The 27076-nt window shown below is 40.6% G+C and overlaps 1 protein-coding gene across 1 annotated transcript in view; it reads left to right on the top strand.

Annotated features, from left to right (window-relative positions):
* Nucleotides 1-27076, top strand: part of cblb (Cbl proto-oncogene B, E3 ubiquitin protein ligase) — a 189449-nt gene that overhangs the window by 150523 nt on the left and 11850 nt on the right. The window contains exons 11-15 of the mRNA XM_080203484.1: nucleotides 5242-5342; nucleotides 18633-18788; nucleotides 21911-21990; nucleotides 23685-23801; nucleotides 26227-26367. Of these exons, the coding sequence (XP_080059610.1) occupies nucleotides 5242-5342; nucleotides 18633-18788; nucleotides 21911-21990; nucleotides 23685-23801; nucleotides 26227-26367 (595 nt within the window). The remainder of the gene's footprint in view (nucleotides 1-5241; nucleotides 5343-18632; nucleotides 18789-21910; nucleotides 21991-23684; nucleotides 23802-26226; nucleotides 26368-27076) is intronic.

Here is a 27076-nt window from a genome sequence, read left to right on the forward strand (position 1 = left end):
GTAGGGTTCTAGGCCTTGCGATATAGGAACTTTTCCTGCTCGTAAGTGCCAATGTTACAACAAATATATAACTTACTAGAGAATAAAAAGGAATTATACTTCATTTAGTGCTTTTCCACATACTGTTCCACAGAATCTTCATTACAGTTGTTGCCCAGAATGCTCCAAAAGAACCCTCCCACTTCCAAATAAAGGATTGGTTTTAGCAGGAGGCATGTTATTCTGCTAAGCATTAAGATTTCCTATTAAGAGCAGTGAAGATGCGGTGAATTCAGTGGCAGCTGTTCTGAGTAAAAATGTTTTTCCTGGATCTGACATATTTGAAAGAAAAAAACCCTTTGTCACTCAGGGTGTGTTTTTAAAATGCCAGAATTTTCTGTGATTGACGAGAACAGTAGCTTGTTACCAAGCATGTAAATCACTATTTACAAGCTTTGACCTTTGTGTGTAGTATTAGTCTTAGCTGGAAAATATTTAAACTACATTCTAGAAGTTGGACTCCTTGCATGCTCATATTTTTATATATCAGGAGTAATCCATTTGTAGCACTGGTATGTCTGGAAGTCTGCTATTTAGTTTAGCAGGTTCATTCAAGGAGAACTCTGATACATCTAGAAACTGAGGTAAAACTCCAGCCCCATACCTTGTGAAAAGGTAGGTGGAGATGAAAAGGCGTCTGGAGATATTTCTGGTTTAAATTTATGTATGTATTTTTGTGGCTTTGAAATCATGATATCCAGTAGAAAAATAAGTGTAAGGATTGGGATTAATTTGTTTTGTGATTTTGCTGCTGTCAGATTGGTACCTTTTTATTGGTTGAGGTTGCAACACACCTGAATGGTTACATTTTCTTGCTATACAAGCATTTGAAGTGTGATGTGACTTGGTACGCTAAACCTGTTTTTTGCAAGAACTTTAATTACATAGATTTCACGGACTTTAGCAAGACCTTTGACAAGGTACTATGTGGTAAGTGTTGTTGCAGAAGGTAAATCTCATGGGATCCAGGATAAGATAGCCAAATGGATGTAAAATTGGCTTGATGACAGAAGACTGAGGTAGTTGTGAAGGGCTGTTTTTCAAGCTGGAGGCCTGTGACCAGCGGAGTGCCTCAGGGATTGGTACTGGGTCCACTGATATTTTTCACTTATGCGAATGATTTGAATGAGAATTTAGGAGGCATGATTAGTATATTTTCTGATGATGCCAAGATTGGTGGCATAATGGATCGTGTAGACGGTTATCTAGGATTGCAACGGGATCTTGATCAATTGGGCCAGTAGGCTAATGAATGGTAGATTTAATTTAGATAAATGCAAAGTGATGCATTTTGGTAGATCGAACCAGGGCAGGATTTAATCAGTTAATGTAGGGCATTGGGGAGAATTATGGAACAAAGTGATCTAGGGGTACAGGTTCGTAGCTTGTTGAAAATGAAGTCACAGGTGGGCAGTGTGTGGAAAAAGGCAATCTGCATGCTTGGTTTCACTGGTCAGACCATTGAATACAAGAATTGGGATGATTATGTTGAAATTGTACAAGACATTGGTAAGGCCAAACTTGGAATACTGTGTACAATTCTGGTCACCCTATCATAGAAAGGATATTTCTAAACTAGAAAGAGTGCAGAAAAGATTTACTACGATGCTACTGGGACTCGATGGTTTGAGTTACAAGGAGAGGCTAGATAGCCTGGGGCCTTTTTCCCTGCAGTGTAGGAGGCTTAGAGGTGATCTTATAGAAGTCTACAAAAAAAATTAGGGGCATAGATCAGCTACATCTTTCCCAAAGGTAGGGGAGCCTAAAACAAGAAGGCATAGGTTTAAGGTGAGAGGGGAGAGATATAAATGGTCCATTGTCCTAAAGAGGAGCAGGTTAGGTGGATTGGCCATGCTAAATTGCCCCTTAGTGTCAGGAGACTAGCTAGGATAAATGGCGTTATGGAGATAGGGCTTGGGTGGGATTTTGGTCGATACAGACTCAATAGACCGAATGGCCTCCTTCTGCACAGTAGGATTCTATGTTTCTAGGAGCAATATTTTCACACACAGGTTGGTGAGTATCTGGAACAAGTTTCCAGAGGTGGTAGTAGAGGCGGGTACAATTTTATCCTTTAAAAAGCATTTAGCAGTTATATGGGTCAGATGGGTAGATGGGGATAGAACATAGAACACTACAGCACAAACAGGCCCTTTGGCCCACAAGTTGCGCCGATCACATCAATACCTACCAATCCATAGACCTGTCTATAACCCCCAATCCCATTAAATCCCATATACTCAACCAGAAGTCTTTTAAAAGACCCCAGCGAGTTCACCTCCACCACCACTGACGGCAGCCGATTCCATTCACTCACCACCCTCTGAGTGAAAAACTTACCCCTAACATCACCTCTGTACTTGCTTCCCTGCACCTTAAATCTGTGTTCTCTCGTAGCGACTATTTCAACCCGGGGAAATAGTCTCTGAGAATCCACCCTATCTATTCCTCTCGACATTTTATAAACCTAAATGGGCCTATATGGGCCAAATGCAGGCAATTGGGACTACTTAGTGGTTTTTAAAAAAAGGGCAACATGGATAAGTTGGGCTGAAAGGCTTGTTTCCATGCTGTAAACCTCTATGACTCTAAGTAGAATATGTATTTGCAGCTTACTGTCAATGCAGTTGATGATAAACCATTGTATTGCACCTCAGTAATGGACTAACAATGGTGACCTACTTGTTACGTTTTCTGACTTCAGTGAAACTATGATGTATAGTTTGATTTACTATGTCAGATAATGCAGGTGTAGAATGAAGATCCACTCTTCCTATTCACAGAATCACAGAATTGTTACAGGCCTGAAGGAGGTCATTAGGCCCATTGTGGCTGCACTGAATCCCTGAATGAGAACCTCACTTCATGCCATTCCCCTATATTTGTACCTCTGCATATTCTCCCTTTTCAGACAAGTCTAATTTCATTTTGGATATATCACTTGAACCTACCTCCACCAAACTCTTTGAGTGCGTTTAGGATTCAGAATGTACACTCTATGTAAAAATGTTTCTCCTCATAGCACTTCTGCTTTTTTTGCTATTTGCTTTAAATCTGTGCCCTCTTGTTCTTGATCCTTTCACAAATGTAAATAGTTTGTCTCTATCTACTCTGTCCTCATTGTTCATACTGGTTTCTGAATACTTATCAAATCTCTCAATTTTCTGTCCTCCAAGTGAAATAGTTCTAACTTTTCTGATTTATCTTCATAACTGAAGTTCCTCATCCCTGGAACCATTCTTGTGCATCTTTTCTATTCCCAATCTAATGTTTAGTTCAGTTTATTTATTCGTGTCACAAGTAGGATTACATTAACACGGCAATGAAGTTACTGTGAAAATCCCGTTGGCGCCTATTCGGGTACACAGAGAGAATTTAGCATGGCCAATGCATGTCTTTCAAACTGTGGGGGGGAAACTAGAGCACTTGGAGGAAATGCACACAGACACGGGGAGAATGTGCAGAGTCTGCGCAGTCAGTGATCCAAGCCAGGAATTGAACCTGGGTCTCTGCTGCTGTGAGGCAGCAGTACTAAAAGTGCAGTACCAGAACTTGACAGAATACTCTAGCTGAAGCCAAATTAGTGACTTATACAAATACAGCATAAGCTCCTTGTTCTTACACTCTTGTGCCCCTATCAATAAAGCTGAGGATACTGTTTGCTTTAATAACTGCTCTCAACTTGTCCTGAAGCCTTTAATAGTTTATGTGCACATGTCCTAGGTTGCACAGTCCTTCACCTTTTTAGAACAGAATCCCTGCAGTGCAGAAGGAGGCCATTTGGCCCGTTGAGTCTGTACTAACAACAATCCCACCCAGGCCCTATTCCCTATAACCACATATTTACCCTACTAATCCCCATGACACTAATGGGTCAATTTACTGTGGCCAATCTACTTAACCTGCATATCTTTGAAGTATGGGGAGAAACTGGAGCACCCAAAGGAAACCCACGCAGACACAAGGAAAGCATGCAAGCTCCACACAGACAACTACCGGAGGCTGGAATTGAATGCAGTTCTCTGGCACTGAGCAGCAGTGCTAACCACTGTGCCACTGTAAATTTGTAACCTTTATTTTAAATTGTCTTCCATGTTCTTACAGTCAAAATGAATTACTTCACTTTCCTTTTGCATTGAACTTCCTCTGCCACCAATCTACCAACCCGTCTATGCTCTGTTAAAATTCTACATATTCCTTTTCATAGTTCACAAACCTCCTAAATTTGGTATTATCCACAATCTTTAAAATTGTACCTTGTACAGCAAGATCAAGATTATTAATAAATATCAGAAATAACAAGGGTCCCCTTAGGAACTCCTCCACGACCCTTCTTCTCGCATGACAACATCCATTAAGCATTAATCTTTGTTTCCTATCATTCAGCTGATTTTGTGCCGGAATCCCTTTCATTCCATGAGTTACAACCTTGCTGAAAAGTCTGTTGTGTGGCATTGTATGACATACCTTTGGAAGTCCATGTATACTACCACATCCAGCCATTGCTTTTTCAAAAAAGTCCTGAATTAGTTGAATGTGATTTTTCCTTCAGAAATCCATGCTGGCTTCCCTTTATTAACCCCTGTTTGTCCATGTGACTTAATTTTAGCTTGAATTATTTCTGGAAGTTTCTCCAGCATTGAAGTCAAACTGACTGGTCTGCAGTTACTGGGCTTATCTTTACACATTCTTGAACAAGGACTTTAGCATAGTTAATGTTCTTATTCCAATGCCTCGAGATTACTGGAATAATGTGTGTTCAGCTGTCATGTTTAGAAGTCTTGTTATATCAATTTTGATTCTTGTCTCCACCTAGTGCATATTTATTTGGACAGTTTTAGTTTCTTCACGCTGCAGGCAAATTGTCTAACCAAAGCTGAGTACAACAGGAAAGGAAAGAAAAGAAACTTAAAATGAAAGAATTGTAAGTGGCTCTGTTATATTACTTAGATGCTATTAGATAATTGTGTCCGATAGGAACATTGATCTTAGTCATCCTTGGTGATAAGAGTTTTCACTCAAGGTCACTCATTCATGAAAACCAATAAATTTAAATCTTAAATGCACTGTTTACTGATACATAATTGTATAATTGAATGCTACATGAATTGCATGGTAAGGGAAAATGCTTGCTTTAAAGCTAAGTCAGTGACGGGCTGTAGGTTTTCAGAAATAATAATTTATGTTCTCTTTTTTAAATAGACAATCAGCAATGGACTTCTGCGGACTGATGAATATGATGTACCTCCACCACGACAGTCTCCACCGCCACCAACACTTGCAGCATTTCCCAACAGCACAAAGTACGTTACTATTAGATTTAGTTTAAAAAAAACTCAGCGTTGTACCAACAGATCTGTTTTGTTGGCTTTCCATTGCTGAATAATTATAAATCATGTTATTTATTACAAATGTAAAGAATGAGGACACTTGGAGCATGATATTTTAATTGGGTTGTTAATGTTCATTTAATCCCAATTATTGTGGTATTATTCTGGTGATGTAGTGCTGATTTTAACTTACTAAAAAGGTGGCTAATTCAATTATGATCAGTAATGAGGGCACTATTAATAGTATCTTTGTTAAGGAAGGACAAAGATCAGATGTGATCCCTGGGTGGCATGGTGGCACAATGGTTAGCATTACTGCCTCACAGCGCCAGGGACCCGGGTTCAATTCCGGGCTTGGGTCAGTGTCTTTGTGGAGTTTGCACATTCTCCCTGTGTTTGCGTGACTTTCCTCTGGGTGCTCTGATTTTCTCCCACAGTTCAAAGATGTGCGGGTTAGGTGAATTGGCCATGCTAAGTTCTCCCTCAGTGTACCCAAACAGGCGCCAGAGTGCGGCGATTAGTGGATTTTCACAGTAACTTCATTGCAGTGTGAAAGTAAGTATGTTTGTGACTAATAAATAAATAAACTTTAATTATTACTCCGTGATCTCTGTTGGAAAGCCACTTCAGATGTTATCAGATTGAGGCAGTGGAATGACTACTTGTTTTGATCAGTTTAACAGTCTTCACTGTACAGGCTTACATGTACAAGAGTGGTTAGTTTAATGAGATGCTATGAGGCAGATAGCTCATGTGGATGCGTGATTCAGCATGAATTCCTACCTCAGAGAGATGAGAAAAAGTCCATTAATAATTAAATTGTGGATTTATTCTTTAGCATGAATGTGGGTGGAACAATCAATAGATTTTAAATTGGATGACATCAGCCAATTGATTTTGAAAATGCTGTTTCACAGCTGATTTAAATAAACGTGTTCAGAATTCAGCTGTGTAGATGTAATTCTTGTAGGCTTGTATTTCTACCTGAGAAAAAACTTACATTTCAACATGGCAAGAATTACAGACAAATTTTAAATTCTGATTAATCTATTAAGCCCACATCCTTTTGGTGAAAAGAAGCGAGGCATCTATACTAAGTAAATAGTATTGTCAGACCAGCTCAATCATGCCTTATACATAAGAAATAGAAACTGGACAATGCCATTTGGCCCTTAAAACATGTTCTGCCATTTAATATAATCCGGAAGATTTTATTGAATCATAAGGACAACTCCACCTTCCTACACTACTCAATCTAAAGGAAATAGAGGGTTATTGGTGTGGCACAGTGTTTAGCACTGCTGCCTCACAACTCTACAGTCCTGAGTTCGATTCCCGGCTTGGTTCACTGTCTGTGTGGAGTTTGCACTTTCTCGCCATGTCTGTGTGGGTTTCCTGCAGGTGCTCTGGTTTCCTCCCATGATCCAAAGATGAGGGTTAGGTTGATTGGCCGTGCTAAATTGCCCCTTAGTGTCCTGGGATGTGTAGGTTAGAGGTATTAGTGGGGTAAATGATAGAATTACAGAGATAGGACATGAGTTGGATTGTTGTTGGTGCAAACTAGGTGGGCCAAATGGCCTCCTTCTGCACTGTAGGGTTTCTATGATTTCTGTGATGATGGATTTAGATGAGGAAAGACAGGAGCACGTTTGTGTGGGGCACAATAGCTGGCATGACTTGTTTCTGTGTTTACACATTGTGTATTTCCCTTAATACTCAAACATATCAACTTCTGTCTTGAATATATTGTCCTTAATGACTCAGCATCTACAATATTGTCTGTTAGAAAATACCCAAGATTCACCAAGCATTTCTCCTTATTTCAGTCCCGTGTTGCTGACCCCTTGTTTTGAGACTGTCGCATGTTTTGGTGTCCCAGCCAGGGGAAACATTTTCACGACACCTACCCTGCCAATCCATTTAAAAATTTTGTTTCAATTCAATTGTCTCATTCTTTGAGATTCTTGGGTATTTACACCTGGTCTACTCAATATCTCCTCGTAGGATAATTCTCTTATCTCTGGAATCAGTGCAGTGAATCTTTGTGCATTTCCACTGTGACATTTTGTACATTTCCTTTGATTAAGTGATCAAAACAACACAGCCCTTCGGTTGTGGTCCTCTGTAATTGTTGTAAAACTTTTTTACTCTTATAACTCTAGTCCATAACTAACAGAGCATTTGCCTTCCTAATTTCTTGCTGTACCTGCATGTTAACTTTTTGTAATTCAGAACATAAGAACATAAGAAATGGGAGCAGGAGTAGGCCATCTAGCCCTTCGAGCCTGCCCTGCCATTCAATAAGATCATGGCTGATCTGTCGTGGTTCAGTTCCACATTCCTGCCCTCTCCCCATAACCCTTAATCCCCTCGCTTATCAAAAACCCATCAACCCGCGTCTTAAAAATATTTAGCGAGGCAGCCTCCACCACCTCAACAGGCAGAGAATTCCAGAGATTCACCACCCTTTGAGTGAAGAAGTTCTTCCTCAACTCCATTCTAAACCGCCCCCCCCCTTTATCTTGAGGCTGTGCCCCCTAGTCCTACTGTCCTTTCTGAGCGGGAAGAGTCTCTCCACCTCTATCCTATCCATCCCATTCATCATCTTATACGTCTCAATGAGATCTCCCCTCATTCTTCTAAACTCTAACGAGTACAAGCCTAGTTTATTCAGCCTCTCCTCATAGCTCAACCCCCTCAACTCCGGCATCAGCCTAGTAAACCTCCTCTGCACTCCCTCCAAGGCCAAAATATCCTTGCGTAAGTGCGGCGATCAAAACTGCACACAGTACTCCAGCTGCGGCCTCACCAATGCCCTATGCAGCCGCAGCAAGACCTCCCTACTTTTATATTCAATCCCCCTCGCTATGAAGGCCAGCATCCCATTTGCCTTCCTGACCACCTGCTGCACCTGCAGGCTGGGTTTTTGCAACTCATGCACAAGGACCCCGAGGTCCCTCTGCACCGTCGCCTGCTGCAGTTTTTCGCCCCGTAAGAAATAGTCCTTCCTACCATTATTCCTACCAAAGTGGACCACCTCACACTTGCCAACATTAAATTCCATTTGCCATTTCCTGGCCCATTCGCCCAGCCTATCTAGATCCTTCTGCAGACTCTCCACACTCTCTGCGCAATTTGCCGTTCCACCAATCTTGGTGTCATCAGCAAATTTTGACACCATACACTTGGTTCCCTCCTCCAGATCATCTATATAAATGGTAAATAGCTGAGGCCCCAGCACTGACCCCTGGGGCACTCCACTAGTCACCAACTGCCAATCCGAATAGCACCCATTAACCCCCACTCTCTGCCTCCTATTTGACAACCAATCCTCTATCCATGCTAACACCCTACCCCCAACTCCATGCCCCCTTACCTTCTGCAATAACCTCTTGTGCCAGGTGCCTCTGAATGAAAACATTTTCTAGTCTTCCCCCATTCAAAAATTGTTTTACTTTTTAAATTTTTTTCCAGCCAGTATGGATTTCTTCATAATTCCCCTCTCTGCATTTCATCTGGAATGTCCTGCCCACGCATTCAACTTGTCTACGTCATTCTGACGTCCCTTTGCTTCCTGTGTTTTGATTGTAAATAGCTGAGCCTAATTACTGTTCCTTGCTGCACTGCAAACCAGAAAATGTTCTGTTTGGTTAGTGGTCAGAAAACAGTCAGTACAATCTTCAATCCATCGTATATTACCCCAACCCCATGAGTCTTGAGGATGTAACTAATATGATGGATAAAGAGGCATCAGTAGATATGGTGCATTTTAAATTTCTAGAGTCACTCAATAAGGAGCCACACAAGATTACTACACAAAATTAGAGCTCATGAGATTGAGGTAATATATAATGTCTCTTGCTAATTAATAGTAATCTTCATTATTCAAGCTTTGTTATAAATTTGTTTGTCCTCATTTGTTGAATTCTAATCTTTCTAATCTTCAGCCTTGCTACTCTTTTTGGCAACGTGATGAGCCTCTTCCTTTGACTTAATATTATCTTTAATTTCTTTTGTTAACCATGATTTGGAATGTTTTGTATGGGGTTTTTATGCTTTAAATTAATGCATATTTGTTGTGAATTGCGTACTAATTCTTTAAATGCTAACTATTGTTTGTCTGCTGTCATATTTTTAATGTAGTTTGTCAGTCTACTTTAATCAAATAGTCCCTCAAACCTATGTGATTTGATTTTAAATTTAAGACCTTGATTTTGGAGTGAACTAAATCATTTTTCAATATAAAAAATTGTATCATATTATGGCCACTGCCCTAGAGACCTCTTCGCTATGAGGTTATCCATTAATCCTTTTTCATTCCACAAACTAGCTCCAAAATATCCTGTTCCTTGATGTGGTGATCTAGAAATTAACCGATCTTGTATCTGATCCATGGACTCATCCTCCACACACAGCTGAAAATTTGACTTGCCCAGTCTGTATGATGATTAAAAGTTCCCCATAATTACATATGCCTCTTGTTCTTGACTTGTATTCTGCTATGCATTAGAACAACTACTGTGGTTTTGAACAACCCCCATCAATGTTTTCTGCAATTCGTTGTTTCTTAGCTTCACCCAAACTGATTCTACTCCTTGATCTTCTGAATTAAGATTGCAAATCTTGATCTAAGTTCTACTGTTGGGCAATGCACATAGTGTTGAAACTAATGCACATAACAGAATGTAACCTTTGAAAATATACCTCAATAACCATCGTAATGGGAAACCATTTAGAGAGGCAGAATGCACAAACGAGAATTGCCAGAAAATAATTGCATCATTATTTAATGCACGCACTTGACTTTATAAAGTTACTGTAATATTATTATGGCAAGACTGAAGACTCATCCATCATTCTCCTCATAAGAACATAAGAAATCACATCTATACCTACTAAGCTATAGACCTATCTATAACCCATATCTCATGCTTGAGAGGAGGCTGAGAGGCTGTCAATTGCCATTTTTGTGCACCTGGGCAATTTTCCAGTTGTCTGGCAAGTGCCATATCATTATTGCAATGGAACAACTCATTAGGATTTTGAATCCGTTATCAAAGATCAAAGGACTTTTGGTTTGAAGAAACAATTACTCCTTCTGTAGAAAAGAAGATAAAATGAACTGCAGCAGATGATTTTGTAGCTGTTTTCAAAACGAAACAATTGCAACAAATGTTCTTCATTAAAACATAAGAACATAATAAGAACATAAGAAATAGGAGCAGGAGTAGGCCATCTAGCCCTTCGAGCCTGCCCCGCCATTCAGTAAGATCATGGCTGATCTGTCGTGGCTCAGTTCCACATTCCCGCCCTCTCCCCATAACCCTTAATCCCCTCTCTTATCAGGAATTATTTTGACCTGATTCTATGAAGAAGCACATATGCATTGCTCTACTTTTGTAATCAAGTGAATTCTTTAAATACTTCCCCTCCATACACATCCTATTGAGCAAAAGTGTATTAAAGTGAGTAGGCAGGTAAATAACTTTCTCCATAGTTGATATCTATAAATTCAGTGGGTAATGAAAACAACTTTGGGTGGCTTGTTTTCTGAGACCTTTCTCCTTTTTCAACATGTATAATAAAGGTGAGAAATTCACTTTATAGAAAAACACTGTTGTATCCAACTAATCCCTATTACTGTGCACTAATAATCAGCTCCATCACACTGTATGTAGGTAGTTTATTCTGGTTTGAGAGTTCATTCACTAATATTATTCTCAACAAATCTGAGCTATTATGGGAGGCTCGGACATTCACGTTGGGTCAGCGTTGGTTTTGGCAGCTTCCTGGAGCAGTTGTCCTTCTTGGTGGGCCAGGCGGATGTGCATTGTTGGTGGCCATCGGTATTGCTGTCATTGAAGGGCCACCTCACATCTCTTTGGAATTCAAGTGCGTGCTCGCTCTCCCTGCAGGATAAGAAAGAGAGGGGGAGGGGAGGAGCAACATTTGTGAGGATGACTGAGCTTGGGTGTGAGAATGCACAAGGATTAGCATGTCAGTGATGGCTGAGGTGGTAACTCAGAGGACAGGAGTGGTGGGTCTTCAGGGTATGTTGCTCTGAGTTGTGTGGGAGGGTGCTGAAGGAGTGTGGGTGTTGGCATTTGAAGGGGAGATGCTCCTCATCTTTCTGGCAGAGCAGTGTCCAGTTTCGAGAGACCAGACTCTTCCTGTCCACTTCCTTGATCACTATCTGTTTAACTTGAGATTCCCTCGTGCTTTTGCCCTTTGGAAGCATTGCTTTCCTTTGTTCCCTCTAAACTCAACATAGGACCTGCAGGGAAGAGTTGGAAAGACTGGGGTGGACATGTAGCATTGAGCAGATATCCTATGTTAGTTGAGGGCTCAGTAATTAATGCACAGTTCTGACCCTTGCAGAGATCTTTTGGATTAGAGATCCTCCTTTTGACAAATGCGGCACATTTTTCCCACCAGCTGCCTTTGGGTCATCGGGAAACCCCAAGGTGAAATGCTGTCACTATGGCTGAATTGGAGTCATGACAAAATGCGCTTTGATTATAGACAGTTCCTGACTATTGGACTGCACCTCCTGGGAGGGAAGGGGGTGGGGGGACTGGCGGTGGTGGTTTAAAATTAAGATTCTTCCCAGCATGAGCTAACCCTGTGGCAATTAACTGTCTCGTACAATAGTTGCTGTAAGTAGTCTTTATATTTATCCAACTCTTTATCCACTCTCAACTTAGTTTGGATTTCATTATTTGTAATCTTTCATGACACCATGTCAAAACCTTTCTGAGAGTCCTATATCAGAAATGTTATAAAATCTACTAGAATTTATGTACTGTATTTACTAGAAATCAGGCTAGAGAACCCGAAGCAGTTTTCCTTGAAGTGCAGAATGCTAAGGACATGTGACAGAAGTCTTTAAAATCATAAAGGGTAACAATATATGAAGTAAAACCTTTTCCAGTGATTGACAGGTCTAGCGGGCACAGATTGAAGGTGGTTGAAGCAAGGACTAGAGATGACATGAAGAAAAATATTTTTAAGCAGCAAGTGAGTAGGAATGAGCACTATCCAGGACAAAGCAGTCCTCTTGCCGGCACCATATCCATGGCCTTAAACATGAGTGCATCACTGGTGCCCTCTAGTTGAAACGTGTAGCAAGTGACATATTGACACACAGCACCTCCAAACTCACTGCAAGAAATAAAGGCAGTAAGATCATGTTCGCCAATTTCCAGTTGCTGCACCACCACCACCACACCGCGCCCCCCCCCCCCCCCCCCCCAAATCTTCAATTATCTCTGGGTACACTAAAATATATTTAAATCAGGTTCGCACCCGTCTTGGGCATAAATCTAATTACATAACTGGCGAGGAGCAGCAAAATTCAGAAGTTGTGATCTCATCTAGAAGATCTGGGGCTTCCAGGGTTTCATTGAGTCTTCAACCTCACCACCATTCCCACAGATGACGAATATGGGCTTAAGATTGTCTCCAGTATTGCTTTCTAGAGCAGCCTCAAATGTCAGTGAAGATGCCATTCTCTGTTTAAACTAAAATTCATTCAAGGTTATGTGTCATTAAACTGCGAAATGACTGAATGTAATTTTATGCCTCATCTCACAGGACCTAACATGCTTTTATTCTGGTTGTTGGGAAGATTCGCTATACTCCGCAATAGAGATGCGGTGAAAATTGGGCCAGTTGTGCAAGCCATTCCATGAATTTTAGCTGCCTGCTAAAATTTAAATTATCCTTGTTTGAATCCTCTAGTCAAGTTCCTGCCAGAGTACCAAAGTGGCTCTTAACAAAGTCACAAATTACATCTACTATAGAACATAGAACACTACAGCACAAACAGGCCTTTCAGCCCACGAGTTACGCTGATCATATAGATACCTACCGGGCCGTAGAACTATCTGTAACTCCCAATCCCATTAAATCCCATGTACTCATCCAGAAGTCTTTTAAAAGACCCCAGCGAGTTCGCCTCTACCACCACCGGCAGCCAATTCCACTCACTCACCATCCTTTGAGTGAGAAACTTAGCCCTAACATCTCCTCTGTACTTGCTCCCTGGCACCTTAAACCTGTGTCCTTTCGTAGCGACCATTTCAGCCCTGGGAAATAGCCTCCGAGAATCTACCCATCTATTCCTCTCAACATTTTATAAACGTCTATCAGGTCGCCTCTCAACCTTTGTCTCTTCAGGGAGAAGAGACCTAGCTCCCTCAACCTATCTTCATAAGGCATGCCTCCCATCCTTGTAAATCTCCTCTGCACCCTCTCAATAGCTTCCACATCCTGTAGTGAGGCAACCAGAACTGCGCACAGTACTCCTAGTGGGGTCTGAAAAGGGTCTTATAAAGTTGCAGCATAACCTCCCAACTCCTACACTCAATCCCTCAATTAATGAAGGCCAGTACTCCATACGCCTTCTTGACCACATCCTCCACCTGCGAGGCTGATTTAAGAGTCCTATGGACCAGGACTCTAAGGTCCTTCTGCTCCTCAATGCTGCTAAGACTCCTACCCTTGATATTGTACTCCTTCATCCCATTGGACCTGCCAAAATGGACCACTGCACATTTATCCGTGTTGAAGTCCATCTGCCACTTCTCTGCCCAGTCTTGCATCCTATCTATGTCACACTGCAACTTCTGACATCCCTCCAGACTATCCACAACACCACCAACCTTTGTGTTATCGGCGAACTTACTAACCTATCCTTCCACTTCCTCATCCAGGTCATTTATGAAAATGACAAACAGCAAGGGTCCTAGAACAGATCCCTGGGGCACTCCACTGGTGACTGACCTCCATGCAGAAAAAGACCCATCCACAACCACTCTCTGCCTTCTGCAGGCAAGGCAGTTCTGGATCCACAAGGCCAAAGCCCCTTGGATCCCATGCCCTCTCGCCTTCTCAAGAAGTCTTGCATGGGAGACCTTATCAAACGCCTTGCTGAAGTCCATGTGAACCACATCCACTGCTCTTCCTTCGTCAATGTGTTCAGTCACGTTTTCAAAGAACTCAACTAGGCTCGTAAGGCATGACCTGCCCTTGACAAAGCCGTGCTGACTATTTCTGATCATACTAAACTCCTCTAAATGCTCATAAATCCTGTCCCTCAGAATCCTCTCCATCAACTTACCAACCACTGAGGTTAGACTCACCGGTTGGTAATTTCCCAGGCTATCCTTGTTCCCTTTCTTGAAAATAGGAACCATATCCGCAATCCTCCGGAACCTCTCCCGTCTCCATCGACGACACAAGGATCATCTCCAGGGGCTCTGCAATCACTTCCCTCACCTCCCACAGTAACCTGGGGTACATCCCATCCAGTCCTGGCAACTTATCTATCTTGATAGAATTTTACAGTTCCAACACATCCTCTTTCTTAATGTCCACATACTCACTCAATCTTTTCAGTCCGCCGCAAACCTGTGGTACAACCTCCCAGATCACTTTCCATCGTGAATACCGAAGCAAAGTACTCATTAAGCACCTCTGCCATTTCTTCCGGTTCCACACAGACTTTTCCCCCTTCACCTTTTATAGGTTCCCACGACCTACCAAAACCTCCCTATCTCATTGGAACGTTGTCGTGCAGAGCTCCAAACAAACATTCCTTGAAAATCCGCCACCTTCCTTCAGTACTTTTCCCCAAGAACAACACCTTCCACTTTTACACATCCAATTTTCTGCCTGATGTCTTCATATTTCCCCTTACTCCAGATAAACACCTTCCTAGCCTGCCTAATCCTATCTCTTTCCAATGCTATCGTGAAGGAGATAGAATTATGAATTATGATTGCCATCCCATATGACTGACTGTGACTGAAGTAAATAACCCGTCTCATCTTCTCAACCTTCCACTGACACCGTTAATAGCAACATTCTCCTCTGGAGTCTCTCGACCATCATCTAGGTGGGTGGGACTGCACTTGGCTGTTTCCAATCTTACCTAGCTCTTTATAGCTAAAGATTTACCTACAATGGCTTCTCTTCCTACCCCTACTCAGTTGTCCCCCCAAGGATCTGTCCTGGATCCTTCTTATTTCTTAGTTACAAGCTGCCTCATGGCAACATCATCTATAAGCAATGTTAGGTTTACAAGTACGCTGATGACATTCCGCTTATCTAACCACCACCTCTATTGACTCTCCTGCCTTTTCTAAATTATTAGACTGTTTGTCCATTATCCAGTAACTGATGAGCAGAAATTTCCCCCAGTTAAACTTTTGGCAAGAACCAAGCTATTGGCCGGGATTTGCAAAAGGCGACGCGGGCACAAAATCCACTGAGAGGTCAAAGATGAGAATTGTGCTGGTGAGATCCTGCGTTCGATTGTTCTCTCATGCACGCTCAGACTCGCGCCCCTACACACCTGTCCAGGAAGGTCAGGAACCTCATTTACATGTTGATAAATCCTATTTGCAGACTGGGGGTGGGAGGCTTTTCTGGGGAGCTCCAGGTCAAGGCGGGGTGTGGGTGGGGGCTGGTGGTGGCTGTTGGGGTGATTCTCTGTGTTAATATTTAGTGCTGGAGATTGGGCGGCCTTTAAAAATCCTGAACCAGCACTTCAACCAAAAAACAGAAAATTCCATCCACTGTCTTCGGTCCCCAGTACAAACTTTTTGTTCTACAGTCGCCAACTCCAGTCTATTCTCTGACAACTGCCTGAGGTTGAACTACGTTGTCTGTGTCATACTTCATCTTGACAGGTACGTCCAATCACACATTCACATTCAGTAAGCCCACTCATTTCCACCTCTGTAACATCACCTGCCTCAGCTCAGCTGCTGCTTGAACCCTTTGAGAATGTCTTGGTTGCCTCTAGATTTGATTATTCATAGAACCATAGAAATGATACAGTACGGAAGGGGGCAATTTGACCCATCTTGTCCATGCCAACCCAAAAGCACCCAAGTGCTCTTTCTAATCCCACCTCCCTGCATATAGCACTGCAACTTACTGCACTTAAGGTGTAGGTCCAGGTATTTTTTAAATGAGCTTTGGATTTCTGTCTCTACCACCACCTCGAGCAGTGAATTCCAGACACCCACCCTTCTCTGTGTCAAAAGGTTTTCCTCATTCAAATGCATCTCTGGCTGGCTTCCTGTTTTTTATCCTTTGTAAACTTGAAATCCAAAACTTTACTGCCTATATATTTTTTCATGATAATCCCTGTTAGCCATCACCACCGTGTTCACTGTCCTATATTGGCTTCCAGCAACAAGTCAATTTTAAAATTCACTTCTTCATTTTAACCTCCTTGTCTCTGTCTTTGCCTGACTCTAATTTGCTGCTGTTCCACAGCTCTCCAATGCATCTGGTCTTCTGGCCGCTTGAGCATTCCTGATTTTGTTGCTCCACCATTGGTAGCTGTGCTTTCAAATGTCAAGCCCTAAGTTCTGAAATTTCTTCCTTAGACCTCATTGTGCCTCTGCCTCTGCCTTGAACATGTTGCCTTAAAGCCTACCTTATTTGGGCATTTCTTATGTAGCATAGTATCAGTTTTTACTTTGCCCCTGTGAAGCACCTTGGGGTATTTTGTTACATTAAAGGTGCCGTATAAACACTTGTTGGTTCTTGCTGCCTCACCAGAAGAGTGCTACGTGACAATACAGTCTCCCGAACAGTTATTTCAGTTTTCAGATTGCATGAGAAACAAAATCAACTGAAGAGTAATCATTATCAAAGTTCACCCTGTTGTTGAGGGGCAATAATTATCAAAACAATGGCAGTTACTTAATTTCAGCTGATATCAGTTGAAGTTGAGCAGTCTGCTGGCTTCCAGTTTGCAGTTTAAGGCAATACAAGAAGGCCAACTTAAATCAACCTTGGTATGAACTTGTGGAATGAATACCCGTGGAGACAAATAATAGAATTTATGCCTGCTATGAGGATCCTTACTTTGACTTTATACCGAATTACGATATTCTGCATTCTGACAAATACATGCAACTAAAAATTTGAACTCTAGTTACCACTGTACTGGATTTTAAAAAACCAATACACTATTCATTTATTTTGATTTTAAAATTTGACGTATTTCGGAAGTATCATTCCGCAATAAAATCCATTCTGTGTTTAAATAGTTGCCGTCAATTTCACTTGCTGCTAATTAGAAATGTCACTATTAATATTTTAAACATGTGCATGACTCTGATTTTTGTTGGCTTGGTTCTGCTCACTGGAGGCTGTCTCGCTCTTAATAGCTATCCATAAATTAGTATAATTGTACAAAAGCCTCAAAGATTGGTAAAATGTCCATATTAAACTTGCTACGCAATGCAATTAGTTTTCAACTTCTGCTGCAATGTATAATCTTAGGAGGAAGTGTAAGTGACAAAAGCATTTACTCATCTTGGCCCGTAGTCCTGTGACAGTCAAGTTGTAGTCTTTTGCAAAAGTTTTTAATCTGGAAAATTGTGCATGATTTGGGGGGATCGAGAGGTTAAAGGGAAGTGAAACTTAATTTTTGTCTGATTTTAATTTTACACTGTGTTGCTTTTAATTTCTGTTGCTTAAGGTAATGCCAAAGTTCAGGCATTCATGTTTTCCTGAACGGTTTGCTTTAAGCTATCATTTTACTATTCCGAGTCTGTTTTCAAAATATTTTTCAGAATAAATTGCTGTAATTTGAAAAGGTGAAATGCGCATCTAGGTCTTTTGTTAATCATTGTATTGAAGTAGCTCATCAGTCAGCCATAGAAAATGTGTAAGAGCAGCCCAATGAAGATTTCTCGATTTTTATTTTCCTTTCTTCTTTAGGAAGATGTGTAATCTTTTGCCAAAAACTCTACAGTAGCACAGTCAAAATCAAGAATTCAACATCTTTGCAACTAGACATAATGACACTATGGCATAATGTGTGACACTAATGACTATTTGCTTGCCAATAGGCATGCATGTACCTCTTCTTTAGTTGCTGACCAAAGACTGGAATCATATTAAACATTATTTTTGTAGTTACCTAGAATAGGTTATTGTCAGTCTTGTAGATTTACCTCGTCTGGAGTTTTAATTTAAACTAACCAAATTTAGCATGTTGGCAGAGATCAAAACAAAAAAAAATTGTATGGAAGTTTTTAACATCAAATAGGAAGTATTGCAGAGTTTATGGACTGTGTGGGGATTGTCACTGCAAAATGTTTTTTTCTCTTAACGTAGCTGTTGTCAGTTATGGTAACAGCTGCTAGAAATCCGGAAAATATATTGCATAATGCTGTATGATAGGTAACTCCTCTCCCGTGAATCATTTTATTTATGAAAGATTTACTTCTGTAGATATCCACATCCATTCACAAATTCACAGCCAAACTCAGAAAGAATACGAGGGCTTAATGAGTTTAATGAAGACGAATACAAGATTCCAACATCATATCCTGTGTCCACAGCTGCACAAACTCCTCATTCGCAAACTGTGAAGCCTCGTGCATCAAGGTAAGTTTCCTTTTTAGGCTTGACTAGTTTTACTTCCATTAAATTATGAAGTGATTGTTATTTTTCCTTTTCAGTGGTACAAAAATTTGTCATATGTACTTTTTAAAAAAAACAATAATGTTGATTAGACCAAAAACTTAGTGACTAATCATAGAGATACAGCACAGAAACAAGCCTTTCAGCCCTACTTGCCCATGCTGGCCAGATTTCCTAAAATGAACTAATCCCATTTACCTGTGTTTGGCCCAAGTCCCTCTAAACCTTTCCTATCAATGTATCTGTTCAAATGGCTTTTAAATTGTGCAATTGTCCCTATCCACCATCTCCTCTGGCAGCTCATACCATATGCAACCACCCACTGTGAAAAAATTGCCCCTCGGGTCCTTTTTAAATCTTTCCCCTCTCACCTTAAGTCTGCACCATCTGGTTTTGGTCTCCCCCACCCCAGGAAGAGACCTCGGCTATTCACCTTACCCATGCCCCTCATGGTTTTATAAACCTCTGTGAACACCCCTCATCCTTCTAAGTTCCAGAGAAAAAGTCCAGCCTTTCATTACAATTCAAATCTTCCAGTCCCGGGAACATCCTTGTAAATCTTTTTTGCACCCAGTCAAGTTTAGTAACATCCTTCTTACAGCAGGGTGACCAGAATTGTACGCAGTACTCCAAATGGCTGTACTAGTGTTTTGAATGTTGTCACCTAATGTCCCACTCCTGTAGTCAATTCTCTGACAGATGAAAGCAAGTGTGCCAAACGCTGTCTTCACATGCTTTCTACCTGTGACACCACTCTCAAGGAACTAATGTACCTGTGACCCTATGCTGTGTCTGGATTCTGGAGTAACAGGTTTATTATGGATTAATGTAAATCTGTTAATTTCAACAGTGGACTGGAAATAATTTTGAATTTTTATTTGTGTATGAAATGTAAAGATACACTTTAAGCATTTTGTATATTTATTTTCTTTAGTTTTCTCCCCTCCATTCTGATACTGAGAATAATGAAAAAGTGCTGAGTTTGGTTTTGAGGGCTATTGTTGCTTCAGCCAAACGATACTGTTCATGTATGAATTCTTATAGCTGCTATCAGCTAATGGTCATTGACGTACTCCTCTTCCCACCTCTCTTCCAGTATATATGGCCAACTGTAAATAATTTAAAAATACATTATAATATGAATATTTAAAAGCCTTAAATAAAACGTATTAGGTTTATTTTGGGAACTCCTTTACATTTAAAAGATTGTCAGAATTTTAACTTCAATCATATTTGCAGAATGTTGTCTGATCCTTTTCTGAATGCATGCTCTACTTTGAAAGCCACTAGTTTAGTTTTTATTATATAAGTTTCTGATAGGAAATTGATAAAGGTGCAGGAAATGGCACCTGGAGTTGGCCAACAGGTGGAAGTAATTAGCTATGGATGCATGAAAAGTACAAAGTGGAATTATCCATACTGTATTTAGAACTTTGAGTTGAGGACTTATTTTATGCGTCTTGGACATTATCTGTTTTAAGGTTTGAAGTGAGATTCTTCAGCGATTGGCATAGAGAGCTTAGAAACATCAATATGTAAGTTTTGCATTGATAAACAGGAAACTAGAAAATAGCTAAACACAAATCTGGAATACTTTCAGAGCTGTAGTGGATAGATCGAATAAGATCAATTTTATTCCTTTTAACTTTGCCTTTTAATTTTATTAGTTAAACACAGATGGTGGATCCTCCATTTAGAATTTTTCCTTCTCATTGAAATGTATCTATGTTGTGTATTCTGAAATATCCCCTTAAATATCTAGCACTACATCTCTGCTGATCTATCCCTTAACCTAAATTGCTAGTTCACTTTAGCAAGCTCTACTTTTCAAGATAGCTTAAGTTTTTTGATAAGCACTGAAGATTAATTATCATTATAAGGCTTAGGAAGGTTATCCATTCAGTAGGTCAATCATACTGAGGAGGAAGCCTTCAGCTTCGATCTTCAGTCAGTGCTGAGTTAGGTAGTTTGAGTTAGGTGATTTAGACCAAGCTCCAGACAGAATGTCACAACTGATGTTGTTACCCTGGTCAATAAAGTTAAAATTCAGTTTCAAATCCTGTTGACTATCCCTCAATCCAAGTTGGAAGGGATAGTGAATGTATGGATGTCCTATGAAGACAGAATTTGCCCTGGCTGTGATGCTCCAGAGTGAAATAGTTCCCTTTGCTCACTATCTAGATTAATTCGTGAATCATGGCTGATTTGGTGAAATGTATTCAGGTTTCCAACAATGCTGGAACCATATCCAAGCAAGGAAAGACAGTGATATTGGATGGAAAAACAACTCTATCCAGAATTGAAAAACACGACAAAATGCTAATTCTATTTATGACAAATGAGTTCAAGAGAGCTGTAAATAAGATTTTAAAGAAAATGTTGTCTTCTAAACTACTCGTAAAAATTAAGCACCATTTAATTCAAGTGTTCAAATTTACTTCACAGTCAGTAAAGTATGTCATCTCCCAATAGATTCAAACCTTGGTCTCAGAGTTGAGAGGCAGCGTACTAATCCGCTGTACTTGTTCCTGTAGACTTTGTATTTCAAAAGCAAGTTTGAACTGTTACCTTGCGCTTGCTGACTTTTTTTAATGGAATGTGGGAGTTAATGGCAAGGCCCACATTTGTTGTCCATTCCTAATTGCCCTTCAACTAAGTGGCTCGCTAGGCCATTGCAAAGGGCAGTTAAGAGTCAAGTGCATTGCTGTGGATCTGGAGTCGCATATAGGCCAGACCAGGCAAGAACAGCAGATTTCCTTCCCTAAAGAACATTAGTTTTTACAGCAATTGCTAATAGTTCTATGGTCACCATTACTGAGGCCAACTCTCAATTTAAGACTTTCTTTTGTTGCTGACTGAATTCAACCAGCTGCAATGGTGGAATTGAAGCCCATGTCCCCAGAACATTAGCTTGGGTCTCTGGATTACTAATTCAGTGATGTTATCATGATACCACCAATATCTCCTCATATTGGCTTGTGATCCCTAATGTCTAATTTCATCCTTGTGTTCAAGTTGAATTATTGCCTCACTCTTACTTCTGCAACTTGCGCGAATTTTATTTTTCATATTGTTTAATTTTTCAGAGTATTTGAAAATGGGCAGTGTGCTAATGGAACACCCATTAGCACGACGGAAGCAAAGAATTCTAAAGTGTTGGAAAAAGGTAACATATATTTGATTTTACCTTTTGAATGTTAAAATTATTTTGAATAAATTGAAATGGGTAAAAATATTAGCACTAACAAAATGACAGAAATCTGTTCAAATACTGAGTACAGCTTTTTTTTAATCGATTTGGTCCATGTATTTTGGTGCTATAGAGAGAAACGTGCTTCCATTAAAAAGGAAGTGTTGCCTCATTTTCTTAGTTATTGCTAGTAATGTTGATACCTGTTGCATATAAATTGTGAGCATTTGTCATCACACAATATTCATCATAAGAATAGGTAAGAATTAGATAAAATTAACAGCGATTTACAAACTTGCTCCAGCCCAACAACTACGCTGGCTAAGTCCTTCAGCAGCCTAGGTCTTCGATCTGAAAATATTTCCTCCGCCCTTCCATCACCATCCCTCACTTCCAAACTCTCCACCTGCCCCTTTAGGTTGCTCCTTAAGATGTATCTCTTTGATCAAGCATTTGGTCACATCTTAATATTTCCTTGCATATCTTTTATCAAATTGTATTGATATCTCTGTACATTTTGCAACATTGATATGCTTTATAAATGCAAGTTATTGTATAGTTTGTTACTTGGTGTCCATAGGCAAAGGTATTTGTTACATTACCCGCTGACCTTTCAACACTTTGTTGCTGTCTACTTAAGGGTACGTTCTAAAATGATAGGTTTTTTCATTTTACTTCGCGATTCCAAGGGATTGCTCCTTTCTGATCCAAACACACGCTGAACATGACCACGAGTTTAGTTTAGATTAAGACTTATATTGATAAGAGCTTATATATTGTTGCACTGATCATGACGAGAGTTGTTTTTAGAATCTATGACTTGGGCAGAAAGTCTTTCAATCTTTCTCAATAATTTGCATGTTAGGGAAAGTTGTTCTCCGTCCACAAAATCTTGTATCTATTAAATGAATATTGTTATATAAGGTACTGTTCTTCAAAAAAGATGTAATGCTTTTAAAAAAGCATAAGTGATGTGCAAATGTGACACTAAACTATATAGATTGCATTCCATTTCTTGACTCTAGTGTCCACGATTTCAGCCAGAGCAGAAGTTGGGATGTTATAATTGACCTTGCAGTGGCAGAGTGGTTAGCACTGTTGCCTCACAATGCCAGCGACCTGGTTCAGTTCCCAGCTTGGGTCACTGTTTGTTCACAGTCTGCACGTTCTCCCCATGTCTGTATGGGATTCCTCCCACAATCCGAAAGACACACTGGTTAGATGCATTGGCCATGCTAAATTCTCCCTCGATGTACCTGAACAGGCACTAGAGTGTGGAACCTAGGGGATTTTCACAGTAATCTCATTGCAGTGTTAATGTAAGCCTACTTGTGACACTAATAAGTCATCTTTAAAAAAACTTTGGGCTAGTGTGTAAGAAAATCAACGAGTGTCTTGGTTCTTGTTTCCTATATGAAAAGTGCATTAAGTTGGATGTTTGAAGATATAAGTAGGCTTAACAATGGTTAAGCCTACTTATATCTTGGCTCTTGCACTCCCTTTGTAGGCTACTGCATAATGAATGGTCACTTGTGAGTTGCCAGCATCTATAGAACTGTAACCCATAAAAGACTGAACCTTTAGGAAATGAGGGAAGAAAATGAATATGAAATGGCTTGTTGCACTGGATGTTTTTGTAAATGAGGTAAATATATTTCTGGTATTTTCAGATGATGTTTTTGAGATGCCGATTGTTCCAGCTCGACTTCCAGCAAGAGATAACCAAAAACCCAGCTGTTCTTCACTGAACAGAACACCCTCTGATTATGACCTTCTAGTTCCTCCAGGTATGTAGTTTTCACATGACAGCATACAGTTAAAGATTTAATATCGTTACTTTGATTACAACTACATAAATATTTGTCTTCAACATGTATGACGGGTAGTAAAATCAGATTGTTGGCAATTTTAGTTTCTGTTTATTTAATGTCCCACAAACTACTTCCTGTTCTATTGAAATTCTCCCTTCGAGACATACTTGGCTCAGTCTCTAACCTAAAAAAAACTTTGTTTTTTAACTGAGAGGCTGGAAAGAATTTTCCAATAGAATATTCCTGAAAATGTTCAGACTCGAGTGAAGGTGGAGCATCTGCAGGCACAAGTTAACGTGCCTATTTCCTGGGCTGATGACCTGTGGTTCAAAACCTCCCATGTCCTCCTTCCAATATAGGTTCTTTGAATTCTCTTAGCATTAACTATGCATAGATATCAGGTGAGGTGCTATCACTTAGGTTGGAGCTTGGCAGATTTCATTGTCCTGGCTGCGTCTGAATGTTTTGCTGATTTATCATAACAAGAGATACTGATAATTGTTGCTCAGAACCAACTGTTTTGATGAAAGAGTTTACAACAGCCAGTGGAAAAAAATTACAAGGTTTAAAAAATAAAATAAAGTTATAGCAAACTTTTATGGATTTCATGTCAGTTCCAAAATCAGACTAAAGCTTTGATATAATGGCTAATAGAAAAAAAATTGTTAATCCAGCACAGTAAACTGTACTGGAGCGCATTGAACCAGTTAGTAAGCCACATGGTTGGACTGAATGAAATATTGGTTTTGGTAATTTTTGATGCCATATTTACAGAATATTTTAAAATTTTATTTCTCACCAGTTTTTCCTTTGTTTCTGTCCTCATTGCCTATCCTTGGCACTTTGCTGAGCACACAGCTTCTATCTTTTTACCCAAAAAATGGTCATGATGACCGTTCATAAATGACCTGGATGACGAAGTGGAGGGATGGGTTGGTAAGTTTGCTGATGACATGAAGGTTGGAGGTGTTGTGGATAGTGTGAAGGGATGTCAGAAGTTGCAGCGAGACACAGATAGGATGCAAGACTGGGCGGAGAAGTGGCAAATGGACTCCAACCCGGATAAGTGTGTGGTAGTTCATTTTGGCGGGTCAAATGGGATGAAGGAATATAATATTAAGGGTAAGACTCTTAGCAGTGTGGAAGATCAGAAGGATCTTGGGGTCCGGGTTCATAGGACTCTCAAATCGGCTTTGCAGGTAGAGCATGTGGTCAAGAAGGCATATGGTGTACTGGCCTTCATCAATCGAGGAATTGAGTTTAGGAGTTGGGAGATGATGCTGCAGCTGTATGAGACCCTGGTCAGACCCCACTTGGAGTACTGTGCTCAGTTTTGGTTGCCTCGTTACAGGAAGGATGTGGAAGCCATTGAAAGGGTGCAGAGGAGATTTACAAGAATGTTGCCTGGATTGGGTGGCATGCCTCATGAGGATAGGTTGAGAGAGCTCGGTCTTTTCTCCTTGGAGAGAAGAAGGATAAGAGGTGACCGGATAGAAGTGTATAAGATGTTGAGAGGTATTGATCGGGTGGATTCTCAGAGGCTTTTTCCCAGGGTTGAAATGGCTGCCACAAGAGGACACAGGTTTCGGGTGTTGGGGAGTAGGTACAGAGGAGATATCAGGGGTAAGTTTTTCACTTGAGGGTGGTGGGTGCGTGGAATTGGCTGCCAGCGGCGGCGGTGGTGGTGGAGGTGGATTCGATCGGGTTTTTTAAGAGACTTCTGGATGAGTGCATGGGACTTAGTAGGATTGAGGGTTATAGGTAAGCCTAGTAGGTAGAGATGTTCGGCGCAACTTGTGGGCTGAAGGGCCTGTTTGTGCTGTAGTTTTTCTGTGTTCTATGATAGGAACCATTTTTCCTTCACAAATGTTACAACATTTTGTTGTAAGAAATATTTATTTTATGCAAAATTAGCACTTGTGTTTTGTTGAAAATTGTGGTGACAGTTTTTTTAACTGCTTGTCTCCAATTTTGCCCTTCATAGATTTAAAGTAAAGTTTATTTATTAGTCACAAGTAAGGCTTATGTTAACACTGCAATGAAGTTACTGTGAAATTCCTGTAGTTGTCACACTCTGGATCAGTGCCTGTTCAGGTTAATACATCTAGCCAGCATGTCTTTCACACTGGGAGGAATCTGGAGCACCTGGGGGAAACCCACACAGACATGGAGAGAACGTGCAAACTCCCCACAGACAGCGATCCAAGCTGGGAATCGAACCTGGGTCCCTGGTACTGTGAGGCAGCAGTGCCCACTGTGCATTTACCATTTAGAATTTGAGGTTAACTTTAATTTACAAACTTTGTTGCATCAGCTGTCTTGCAGTCCTTTTTATGTTGTTTAGGTTTGTACATCATTGATGACCCACTAAGGATTAAATGTATGTGTTTTTTACCTGCAGGTGATGACACATTTGACTTCCTTACTCTCTCGTTGCCTCCGCCCCCACCACCTGTAAGGGTCAGCCTCCCTGATCTGCCCAGATCCTCTGGCTCAGGCAGCAGACCCACATCTGGCCATGACCCGTTCCATTTCAGTGCAGGTAATCCAATTTTCTGTATGTTGTGATTTGTTTCTGTATGTCAGTAAAGGTGAGTTTCTGAATGTTGTTCCTTAAATATACTCAACTGTCAGGTTTTATATAGAAACATAGAAGATAAGAGCACGAAGCGGCCCTTTGGCCCTTCGAGCCTGCTCTATCATTCATTACGATCCTGGCTGATTGTCCAACTCAATAGCCTAATCCTGCTTTCTCCCCATAACCTTTGATCCCATTCACTCCAGGTGCTATATCCAGCCACTTCTTCAATACATTCAACGTTTTGGCCTCAACTACTTCCTGTAGGAATGAATTTCACAGGCCCACCACTCTTCGGGTGAAGAAATGTCTCCTCACCTCCATCCTAAATCTTCAGACTGTGACCCCTGGTTCTGGACTCCCCCATCATCGTGAACATGTTCCCTGCATGTACCCAACTAGACTGTTAGAATTTTATACATCTCTGAGATCCCTCCCCATTCATTCATTTGAACTCCAGCGAAAACAATCCTAACCTAGTCAATCTCTCCTTATCAGTCCTGGAATCAGCGTAGTAAAACTTCACTGCACTCCCTCGAGAGCAAGAACATCCTTTCTCAGAAAAGGAGATCAAAACGTGCACAATTTTCTAGGTGTGGCTTCACCAAGGCCCTGTATAATTGCAACAATAAATCCCTACTCCTGTATTCAAAATCTCTCACAATGAAGGCCA

Source organism: Carcharhinus amblyrhynchos, chromosome 15, assembly GCF_965287045.1.
Source record: "Carcharhinus amblyrhynchos chromosome 15, sCarAmb.v2.hapA, whole genome shotgun sequence".
NCBI lineage: Eukaryota > Metazoa > Chordata > Chondrichthyes > Carcharhiniformes > Carcharhinidae > Carcharhinus > Carcharhinus amblyrhynchos.